The 12,829-nt window shown below is 41.4% G+C and overlaps 1 protein-coding gene across 1 annotated transcript; it reads right to left on the bottom strand.

The window, feature by feature from the left end:
- Positions 1-2,158: 2,158 nt before the first annotated feature.
- On the bottom strand, positions 2,159-2,749 carry LOC310995112 (heat shock protein 30-like; the record flags this gene model as incomplete). The annotated part of the gene is made up of 1 exon (XM_083984041.1): positions 2,159-2,749. The coding sequence occupies one exon, from the start codon at positions 2,747-2,749 to the stop codon at positions 2,159-2,161; it is 591 nt and encodes a 196-aa protein (XP_083840167.1).
- Positions 2,750-12,829: the final 10,080 nt, after the last annotated feature.

Genomic DNA, 12,829 nt, shown 5'->3' with positions numbered 1-12,829 from the left:
AGCCGAGGAGAAAACATTTATCGTATCCTACAGTTTTTATCCAATGAGGAGAGAGAACGGCATGCAGGGCTGTGTGTGCAGCCAAGGGACGCCGTGAATGTGGTGACGTAGCGACGAGGACTGTTATGGTGCGTTCAAGGAAACTCGTTTTTTTCCGACCTGTGAAGTCGTACCAGTTCGATCTGGTACATAGACTGTACAAAAAGACGTACTGGTACGATTTCACGGGTCGGAAGTTACGAGTGGCCGTTATAGTGACTTTCACCGGTAAAACAGGTCGGAAAAACACGAGTGGGTTGCCTGGAACGCTACAAAGTCGTAAGTTGTGACTTGAAGCTGTAATTTATGATTTCAAAAGCCTGCCTGGAACGCAGCATTAGCGAAAACGACCGGATCACTCACTTCTGCTTTAAAGACTTACTGTAATAAAATATGAGACAAGCATACATAATCTAAAACAAGATTATTTCAAAAAAAAATATTTAAATAATTAATTGATTTTTGAAGGATAATCAGTAAATATATTAAAACTTCAACATTCATTGTTTAATTTCCATTCTTTATATTTGAAAACTTTTATACAAATACCAGTCTCTATTGCACATATTGTTCAATTTAAATCAGCTATAGCTGTTCCCTTTTGAGAGAATCTTAAAAGATAAATGAATTTTTAATATTTTTTAAGAATAATGAATACATACCTTTAATATGTTTTACATAATGTTGTATACATGTTGTATCACAAACAGCTCTTGTCTGGCTAAACAAACAGCAACGTATAGAACTTGAAAGTGTAGAGGACACGTTTTAATGTTAGACCGCAGTAAGTGTGACATTTAATTCTAAGTTTGACGTGGATTTGATAGTGAATCATCATGAAGGTTTTTGTGACTGGACACTTGGGATAATGTCACATTTGATGTCACAGATGACACTCAGTTCCTGTTTTAGTTTATGAGCTCCTGGGTCGTGTTTTGAAGTTACACCACAGTGTGTTCATCATAGACTTTGTAGTGGTCAAGTCACTGCTCTTGAATGTAATGCTGTGTAAATCAGTTTACATGGCTCAGACCATTTTCTCTCAGATGAGGTTTGTGTTTTAAAAGTCAAAAACAACTAGTTTGATAATTCTCCAATACATGAACTGATAGTGAAATGACTCAGTTACCTTGTTACTTTCACAGTTGATTTGACCAACTGTATTCAGTAGATATAATGTTGCATTTTTTCTAAGAAAAAAAGATAAATAACCGTCATCTTATATTATTTATCTCACACTTGCTCATGAGGAATATGTGCAAAACACATTAAAAAAAGACAATCAGAGTGGACATACACACCCCATCATTTAACTCATAAAAAAAAGCAATTTCTTTCATACTGAATATTATTCCAACAACAAAAAAAGGTGGGAAGTTTTCCTTCCCATCAGCTCTTTTTTCTTATTTGCAGAATTTACCTGCACATGTCTGTGTCAAAAGAAAATTAAAGCAGAAGTGAGTGATATATTTGTGTTAATATAAGTCTTAAATAGTTATATCTTCCGACAGCAATCACTTACATAGAGTGTTTGGACTGAAACACGGGTCTCTCAGTCCCTCTGCTCTGCTCTGAGCCGAAGAGAAAACATTTATCGTATCCTACAGTTTTTATCCAATGAGGAGAGAGAACGGCATGCAGGGCTGTGTGTGCAGCCAAGGAACGCCGTGAATGTGGTGACGTAGCGACGAGGACTGTTATGGTGCGTTCAAGGAAACTCGTATTTTTCCGACCGTGAAGTGGTACCAGTTCGATCTGGTACGAGTTCACCGGTCGGAAGTTACGAGTGGCCGTTATAGTGACTTTCACCGGTAAAACAGGTCGGAAAAACACGAGTGGGTTGCCTGGAACGCTACAAAGTCGTAAGTTGTGACTTGAAGTTGTAATTTACGATTTCAAAAGCCTGCCTGGAACGCAGCATTAGCGAAAACGACCGGATCACTCACTTCTGCTTTAAAGGAAAAACAATGAAGAAAAAAAAAAACATGCGTAAAAGACCTGAAGAAATCACCTTTAGTTTCTAAAACATTTATTTAATCATGTTCAGATACAAACATACAAACATATGATCATCATTCATCCATTTAAAATATTTCTCCTTGACACAACAACACTGTGATCAGTCCACGTGTTGATCTTTGTCCTGTGAGCTGTTGTGTGTCTCTGAGCTGCTGTCTTGTGTCTGCTGTGTGTCCTCCTCCTGGCTCCTCTTGATAGTCAGCTCTCTCTCAGCCTCCTCAGCACATGGAGCTGTGGCTGCCTGGATGTGGAGCTTCCCGTCTGGAGCCAGGCAGCAGGTGACGGCTTCAGGGTTCAGGCCTTCAGGCAGATCAAACTCCTGTCTGAACTCCTGGAGTCTGTAAGAGTAGGAGCCTTTCCCGTCCTCCTGCTTCTTCTCTGTCTTCCCGCTGACTCTCAGCTTCCTGCCCACCTGCCTGACAGACAGCTCCTCTGGGGAAAAGCCTCCAGTGTCCAGGCTCAGCTTCAAGTGCTCTCCCTCTTTGTCCAGCTGGTAGGAGACTGGCTGCACGGCCACACTGCTCTCCTCCAGGATGTTGTGTTGAAGTTTGTCCATCAGCTCCTGTAGGTTTCTCTGCAGTAGATGCTGCTGCTGGAGCAGAGGTCTGACCTCTGGCCACAGACTGCAGCGTACAGGCCAGTAGAAGCTGACTGGACTGAGGGCAGACTGGAATCCATGAGAGCACAGCATCTTCAGTGTGTGTCTGTTGTTGAGTCCTCTTGTTGTCAGATCAAACACTGTTAAAGTGTCTCTTGTCCTCTGTGTTGCTTGTGTTGTTAGTGTCTCAGCAGTGGGACTGTCCCAGCTTTTATCCTCTAACTGGAGGAGCTCCAGAGTCTTCAGGAACTTTCCTGTTGTTACCACAGCTCTCCACTGGGTGGAGCTGATACTCAGGACGGATGACGTCACTCAGTCGTTCTCGTGTGTTCAGGAAGTTTCCTCTGTCAGACTCTCATGTAAACTCTGTTACTGTCTATAATAATTTTTATCTGTTTTGATATGAAATTAATTATGAAACTTGACCACAAGTATCAAGCTGTTCCTCTCTAAAGTGTCTTTGGGAAATTGTCCATCATATACCGTAATAACAATCATTTTTCAAAGTTAATCTGCTTATGACTCTTCCAAAGATACCTGCTGTCAGTACTCTTCGATGCATTTCTATGCATTTTTCTGTATTTATTTGTTTGTTGTGTACAGTAACTGAAAAGTTCCTGTAATTACACCCCAATAATAATAATAAAATAATTACAAATTTGGATTTATGTAGAATTTTAAGTAACACACATTAATATTTCAGGGCGAAAGTGTTCATAAATGTTTGAATTATACAAACACAAAGCCCTTCGTTTTGTCTGATCCTGTCCTGTAATGTGCAGATCTGTCCAGCAGATGGCACGATTACCTTCCATTTCCTTCACTCTTAGCAGCCTCACTTCTCCTGCAGTCACTTGTAACTTTCCAGCTATCTCAGCACTTTGCCACTAGTTGTCATCCTAGTTCATAAAACTTAGACACTAATGCACGAAGAAGCCTCACTATTCATTGTCATTCTGAGTTACACAAAGCTTCTAATGAATGGGGTAACCGCTAATTTTTCAATTAATCAATCTATTAATAAACTACTCTTTCATGATATCACATTTTTTGTGACAAAAGCTGAATTTAGTTGAACTTGACGGCTCAATCTTAGCTGGGATTGCAGTACCGTGTACTAATAACGTGCTGTCACTGAAAATATGATCTCATTCACTTGTTAATAATAATTGAACCCGCTCATCTGCCAGATATCTCTTTCACTTATCTAGACGGTGCACAGAGAAGACTGATTCAGGGGACTGTGCAGAGAAGTAGGGCAAGACGAACAACACAGAAAGCTGGATTTAAACCCACAGACTTCTTTTCAACATATACCAGCACTCAAAAAAAAAAAAAAAAAAAAGATAGAAAAAAATATCAAGGCAGGATGATGAAACCTGGACGGGCAAACACAGCGCTTTGCTGCTCGGGGATGTCGTGTCAAGGCTAGTGTCAGTATTTTTGACACATAAAGAGAATGTATGAGTTTTTTTGGGGGGGAGAAAGAGAGAGATAATTTCAGGCGTTCACCTTTGGATGAACTCCCCAAAGTGAAGGCATGATAGAAGTGAGGAGGAGGAGGAGGAGAACGGAAGCTACCGAAACCAGAGGAAGGATGAGGAGGAGGATAAGGAGGAGAAGCAAGGCTCAGCTCCATGTAAATCATCTGCATTGTTCTCCTAATGCTGCTTGTAGGCACACACACACACACACACACACACACACACACACTTTCAGAAGCTGTCGAAACAGCCTCTTTCTCTCTCACACACACAAACACACATGAAGACTCAAAGAGAATCTCAGCCACAAACTTCCTTGTTCCTGTCTTAGTTTGTCCCTCATGGTGATGGTTTTTAATGCGGCATAATCCCCCTCTTTCCCCAGAACACATAAAAGAGATATCCTTCTATCTGTGTAAGTGGTTCTGACGGCCACCGGCTCATCACAAACACACAGGCACACATAGACACACACACGTAGAGCCTCCAGCTCATCAACATGCAGTTATTCCTTTGGCGCTGGATCGCAGGTTGTTAATTGGCTGCCAAGCAGAATGTGTCTGTTTCTCCCTCTCTCTCTCTCTCTCTCTCTCTCTCTCTCTCTCTCTCTCTCTCTCTCTCTCTCTCTCTCTCTCTCTCTCTCTCTCTCTCTCTCTCTCCCTCTCTCTCTCTGTGTGTGTGTGCGTGTGTGTGTGTACTGCAGAACCGGGGTTGCTTAGACATTCCCGTCACGTCTCTGAGCCTCGATTAAGACGTTGCTCTAGTTTCGAACAGACAGACATGTGGGGAGGAGGGGAAGAAGAGGCGTAGAGAGAGGGGAGAGAGAGGATACAGCAGGAGGGTGGGAGGGGGAGGAGGGGGAAGGGGGGGGGGGGGATGAGAGAACGCGGGAGAGAAAGAGAGGTGATGAGGCGGGACTCAAGAAAGAGGGGGAAAAGTGAAGGGCGAGTGAGAGAGAGGTAGTGAAATGCTGCAGTGGTTGTGATAACTCTCCTGTAACTGCCACAGAGTCGCAGGAGGTGCTCAAGTTGTGTCCATCTTCTGCACAAGACAGTGTGACTGCATTTTGTCATCAACCTCACAAACGAGGAGCATCTACTATTAATAAGTCAACACTATGTTTACATCAAAACATGGAAGCAAGAAAACCACAAATCCCTGCTCTACTTCCATTTTTGGTGAATTCAGCGACAATTTCTCTATGTTCTAAATTTGCCATGGTCCTAATGCAATGGCTACACAGAGTGGTGGCATAGGAGCACCAATGACAGCATCAGTAGTGTCAAAATTCCTCCATATGGCATCTGTTTGCGTTGATACGACCAAGCGCTCTATAGCAGCTGTAGGGATTATGACCCTATAGTTCATTGGCTGCTAAAGCAGAAGAGCTATACGACAGCGACTGGCTTTCTGATTCACCTCTTGATCATCATCGTGATGCGATGGTGAGTGGAGTGTAAAAATACTGCAGGTAGTGAGCTCAGTAAACCTGTGTCTCAGAGTGAGCTCTGTTGAGTGTTTTCTTATTTAAAGAGTGGGAATGCTACCCTCAATATGTCAGACTGTTGAGACTGAAAACCTACAGTGTTTACTCACCCAAACATATGTTGTTCTAAAAATATTTGCAGGCACAACTGCTTACACACACACACACACACACACACACACACACACACACACACACACACACACACACACACACACACACACACACACACACACACACACACACACACACACACACACACACACACACACACACACACACACACACACACACACACACACACACACAACATTAAATATAAGTGTTTCATGAAAACAGTGATGATGATGGGATAGTATACCTTCTAGAGTAACACTTTCAGAGAGACAAGTTTAAAAAAAAAATTCTGTCTTGTTGAGATTCATGGAATACTTGGGAATACAATAAAAACAAACAGGGTGAAAAGAAAAATAAATCTAATGAGTAAAAATATGACATATGAGTGATGAACAAAACTGTTTGTACAGCTTACTGGAAATTAAAAATAAAGTGTCTTTACATAAAAATGTTCTGGAGGAAGATATCACATAAACCGCTGCATAAAGTGGAGTGAGAGAGGAGGTCAGGGTGGTTGGGCAGCTCATCAAAAGGTCAGACTTAAAAACAACAGATCACAGTTTGCTCCCTGTTTCCTACCAGCAGCAGATGTCAGCCACTTTAACCTTGGTCGCCATTGTTACCTGACTAAATAATTTGGTACGGTTTGGTAATAACTGACAAATGCTGCCACCGTGCTCATAGAGGCATCAGATTAGAAAAGGGAACAGTGATACTGTATTTCTTTTATACACGGATGCCCATGAACTTTGAATAATTTTGTTTTCAGCCACATTCCCCCCTTTATTCTTATAATAAATGTTAATTGTGGTTTAATTTCCACAGTGATATCTTTGGAAGAAATTGTTCAATAAAGTTTTGAGAAGATATGCACTTTATCTATAATAATTTCATGAAAAAAGGGTGAAAAAAATATTTCATTCCAACTGTAAGGGCAACCGTGTATATGAATTGTTGCATCACAGCCATCATTGTCTGTAAACCTGCATAATGAAGCTTCGCCTAAATTCAATCAGACTCCATCCATTCATAATTCTCTCCCTCTTCCCCCTCTCCTTGTAATCAGCTGAGTGCCGATCAGATCTCGCCATGATTACAACCAGTCAATCAAGTCGTCTTTATGACGCCTTAAAATCTGCTCTCCTCTCTCCTGCTGCCAGTTGTTATTATTTAAGTGTATTTGCTGCGACCCTCCATCACCCACTTCACCTCCACTCTTCATATGGCTGAACTCATCATCACTACTCATCACAATCAGATCTCCAGCTCTCCTCTTCTTATCTTGAGACAACCACCAGTGTCCAGACCCCGTGGGGTTTCCTGTATGATATCCATCCCAATATTTTCACAGCTTCCTCTCCTTTTCTCACATGATGACATCATGATGGGGTGCATTTATCACTTTGCCCTTTACTGTTTTGCACATGGCAATAAAACGTTATTCATTAACACAAATGAGTATGATTGATGTGGTTATGTCCTCCTGACTCATATCCGCTCAAGTTTGGATACAGTATGTCACCAACCCTCAAAGTCAACAACAGACATGAAATCTTCAGAAAAGCAATCCTTTTTTATATTCAGCCTCTGGATCCGTGCGTTCTGGGTTCTGTTCCTTTTCTATTTCTTCTATCTGAATGGATGATATTTGAGTAATGGATCCAGCATATGCAACAGGTGCTGAATGATGCAATGCTTTGTAATGCTGCCGATGAACATTGCATTTTTGGGCTCACAGGCCTCATGGCGTTAATAACTATTTGCCAGACCAAAATTTATTCCCCAGAAAAAAGTTGAGATAAGTGTAAATGATGACATAAACATTGTATTCTTAATTATCTAGCAGGCCCTTGTGTTGCTGTGTTGAGGAACAATGAGGACATCATTAAAGAAAAACTTTTGAAATAGAAATTCAGAGTTGGGAAAAAATACTTTCACAACCAGTAGCCCCTCCTCTTTTATAGCTTCATAAGAGAGAGAGGGGCACAGAGATGAAGTGCAGGGGGGAAAGTAAAAAAATAAGAATATCGAATAGAAAAAGAATCTTGGAATGAGAATATATGAAAAAGAGAAGAAAGAGTGGGCAAAACATAGACATAGACACAAACACACACACACACACACACACACACACACACACACACACACACACACACACACACACACACACACACACACACACACACACACACACTCACACTCACCCTCACTCCCTCACAGGGAGGGAGAGGAGTGATAATTTGAAGGTTACAGAGTCTGAACTCTTGGTTTATGCCCTAATGAAGCCATGAGAGACTGTTCAACATTTCTAGGTCGCACATATGCACTGAGTCACACAACACACAAAACTTGATGTTCCCAATACTGTACACACACACACACACATATACATATACACACAGATTTCTACTGCGTATCGCCGGTTACGCAATCATGCCAGAAAGAGAGAGGGAGAGGTAGGGAAAGAGAGAGAAGGAGGACAGGAACCCTAGGCTTATCAGACACCAGCAGACACACACACACAAACACGCGCACACACAGCTGTCTGTCACACATCGACATCGGCCATGTTGCTCTTTCCCAGCGGCAGCATCCAAATGGCTTGTTTCGATCTGGTGCTGACAAGTCATCATCTCTATGGATAGACGGATTCCAACTACAGAAAGTGTTGATTGTTTGTGCTCAGCTGCTTCGTCGCAGATGTAAACACAGAGCTGATAGTCGAGCGGCATGAGGTCAACGGCAGCACCAGCTTTCAAAAATCTTAGCCAATTAAAACCGACTATTAACAAGGAATGAACTGAGAGAAATCAAATCACACTCTCCTGCCTAATTGGCTCATTTGTTTCCTTTTTTTTCTTCTTCTTAACTTTCTGTTCTTCACTTAAAGGTCAGAGGGTTAATTAGGGTAGAACCTGCTGGCTTGGCTCTTTTGTTCACCGGCTACATGTGTGTTTTTCTCTGCTTTGGTGACCTTGATTATTTTCCGTGTCAGTTAAAGTGACTGTACTTTTGTGTTTTGCCTCTGACACTGTGCCTTTTGGTGTGTGTGTGTGGTGCACTATGGACTAAGTGATCTCAAGGTGCTATCATGTTTGTTTGATGGAGGATAATCAAAAAGGTAATAGAAACCAGCCTGCTCTCATCACTATTGATTCATTTGCAACACACACACACACATGCACACGCACACACACTAAAGCCCCTGGTCTCTAAAGAGGAGATGTCTGATACTCCCACATCAGCTATCAACCACCTTTCATGTTTTAATGGGCCTGTTTAACCTAATCCACACTCGCCTCTCCATCCCTCAGCCCCACCCCCCTGCAATTCTTGACATCAGTGGCAGTAAAAATCCATAAAATGAGTCCTTCACTAGAAAGTGTTTGTTTGATGAAAATCAAACCAATAATCCCACAAAAAGACCCATCCTCCACCACCACAAGCCTCCTCCATTGTCTAAATCCATGAATCTGAGGCTTAGCCAAACCACAAAGAGGTGATGGAGACAGAGAGGGAGAAACACAGAACAAGACTTCCACTACAAATTAAACTATGGCAACAGCTCTGGATAATAAGCAGAATTTAGCAAAAATGTTTTACGAGCTGTTGTTGATGGGTCTGAGCAAATGTCAGAGTTTCTTGGTGAGAAAAAATATGACTCAGGTTTCTCACTGTAGTAAATAAACAAACAGAAACACATTAATGGATCACAACCCAGTCTCCACTGCGGTGATGGAGGAAAAAAAAAAATCCCAGCCAGTGATTAATTTGGAGACTGTGGCTATTTTGAGCCCTCCCTTTATTCACAGATCCAGGAGCTGAGATGACCTGTTGTGTTATTGAATTTAATGTGGAATGAACACTGGGTAACAGGTGCTTTCATTTAATTTGTGTAAAAAAAGAAAACCCTGTTTGTTTGGGTAATTTCCAACACTGCATGGTTTGATGCTACTGTCCTTTGATTGATAAAATTAGCTTTTCATTAATTTGGATGAACTGACTTTTGATAATTGTTCCACAGTCGCAGACTTCCTTTCCCTCCAAGCTGAATGTTAATGTTTTAGTCCATATATTGTAACACTTTGCTTCCCACAGTCTAGCTGACAAAACACCCTGACGACACAAACATGTTTATTTACATTTTACATCTATACATTTTGCATGTTTCATCTGTTCACGTGACGATATAAAGCGCCTGTTATGTTCGCCTTTTCAAAGCGTATCATTTATTTTTACACGAGCATCATGTTTCCCTGCTCCTTGTGCGCCTTTGTTCCCTACATGCGTGTGCCTTTGTTCTCGGTAATGTGTATTGTTTGTCCGTGTATCTGTATGACAATGATTAGCTGTGATGGATGATAGTGACCCAATAATTGTGACAAGGACACAACATTAACATTGGAGCAGGGACAATGGCAGTGCAGCTGCGTGGCCACTGCATTATTCAGACAGGATGGATGGATGGAGAAGAAGGGGAAGGGGAGAAAATGGGGGAGTGGGAACAAGAGGGGGCAGGAAGGAAGGATGGGATGAGTTGGGATGGGAGTGGAGCTACGTATGGAGCGATTTATGGAAAGAGGTAGAGATGGGGAGGGTGGGAAGGGGGGAAAGAGGTAGGGTAGATAAATGCATATGGGTAGGGGGTGAAAAGGAGGAAGCACAGGTGTAAAGGTTTGGGGTGTATACTACGAAAAACAAAAGAGGTGGATACTGTATATCTGCAAGGGCTGTGTGGTATGTGAGAGCTATCAGAGGAAAAGGCGTCATATGCATATAATGTATAAAGGAGCCTACAGTATATCTGAATTCAGCAGCGAGGACTCATCATATGAAGCTGATAAATCAGTGCATCTATAAAAGATTGATATGTAAACAAGTTTGAAAAAAATTGTATACTTCCTTGCCCATAAAATAATTACAATATTATGCAAATAATATATAATTAATATTACAAAAAAACTGTACACCATGTAATTACACCAATCAAACAACACTTCATGTTGGTGTCGTATTTGTGGGGTCTGTTTTTACACAGAGACAATAGAAATATCTGTGCATTTCATATTTATAAAAACACATCAGTTCTAATTGTGTGTCATTGTCAAATTCTCTCGCAGAAAAAGGACTCGGTGTGTTAGTGTGATAAGCTACGGCCACTGTGGCAACTCATTATTCTACCTATTCACCAGCGGTGGGCCGACACATCAGGGGAAGATGTATTAAGACCACCACACACACACACGCATAATACCCACTCCCAGCCACCCTCCTCCCCTCCCATTGAAACTATTAGTGGAAACACTATGGGGACACATACATAAAGGGCTCTCATTGCCAGACTACTGATCTGTACTGATCTGTAATCACCGCTGTCTTTTAACAAGGAATAAGGTAAACAGGGCCCCGAGGAGCGGTTTATTGATCGTAAAGCAGTACCTGTCCACTCCATCTCAGCAGCGGCAAGAAAAGTTTGAAGTGAATGCAGAATATTATATTTACAGTGCTGTCTGGCCTTCAGTTTTATGTGTTTTCCCTTAGTTTAAATGGTCAAAAGAGCCAAAAGTTTACTTGCTCTTTGGGGGAGAATTTGAAGTAGTCTGAAATGGCAAACATTGACTTTTTTTTAAAATTTATTTATTTATTTTGTTTGTTATTTTGGTGTTATGGACAGAGATAGAAGACTTTTGGCCAAGGAGGCCAGGAGGTTCAATATTGCAGCTCCTGTTTTTGGTCCTATCATGTTCTATTTTAAGTTTTGCTCTGTGTTAAAATTTGTTCCGTCTTGCCTTTGGTGTCAGAGAGCTGATAAAATATGCATGGTTTGGACTTTTCACCTTTCCGATTTTTATTCCTTGTATAAATCAAAGGAAAATGGAGCCTTTTATGGTTGGAGCTCATCCATGTTTGATGTGCAGCCAGGAGGGAGACCTAGATAATAGAAGCTATCAGAGACATACAGCGCTCTGAGTGTGTGTGTATACGTGCGTGGGCGCGCGTGTGTTGTGTGTGCGTGAATATGTGTGTTTGCACTTTTCCAGATTCTGTTTCATTCCCTGGCATTAATGGACTTGAAGGTATTACGACATACACTTTCAAAAGGTCTGACACTGAGCTAAATGGGTCCACATATGCATGCACACACATCCACATGTGTGTACTTTATGACCGTATTAAAATTTTTTGACTGCAACAACATGAGAGAGAATCAGCCTCTGTACCGAATGAGGTCAAGCTGTCGAGAATTTCTTTCACTGTGTCAGACAGATGTTAAAAAGCAGACAGACATTGGAATATCTTCTGAAACGTGCTTGTCTCGACCTTATACATCATTCATTCATTCCTTATCCATTCAGACAAATTCATCCATTCAAAGTAATTCAAACATTCATTGATTTTTTTTTTTTTTTTTGCCAGGGAAGACTACAAAATAAGACAAAAATACCTCTAGGGGGAACGTCACTGAAGGAGACGCACAAAGTGATCAAACTACAACCAAGTGATTCATCATCGTAGCTGTAGATGATGACTGATCATCGGCAGGGATTATCGTTATAGAAACTTCACTCATATTTCCCCACGTGCATCTTGTCGTGGCCTGTGGCAGCTCGATCTCACTGTGGGAGAAAATCAATAGTCGTTTTAGAAACATGACTTAATAATGACTTACATACATAATGAGCACCACTGCTGGAGAGAAGGTCAGCCCAAGAAACCTTTCCTTTGAGATTTATGTTCTTTTGAAACTATTTTGCATTAGCTAAATACATTGTGCCACCTTGGGTTTTTTTTTTCTCACATATCCTCTGCAAACTATTAGATTCTCAATCAGGTAAGACACAAGTGACACATATTAGCTATACCATTTATCCTTATGTGGGAGGGCTGTAGTCAATCCTAGCTGACACTGGATGAGGTCAGGTACACAATCGACAAGGTGTCCATCTAGGGCTGTCATAAAGACACAAACAACCACACACACACACATACACATTTATGGCCACTGAAGAATTGCCAGTTTATCTAGCCTTCGTGTTTTTGGACGGGGAGAACATGCAAAATCCACCTCAGGTCCACGGTTCAAAC

The sequence above is a fragment of the Trachurus trachurus genome (genome assembly GCF_905171665.1).
Source record: "Trachurus trachurus genome assembly, chromosome: 12".
NCBI classification, from domain to species: domain Eukaryota; kingdom Metazoa; phylum Chordata; class Actinopteri; order Carangiformes; family Carangidae; genus Trachurus; species Trachurus trachurus.
This window is presented reverse-complemented; position numbering and strand designations above follow the sequence as displayed.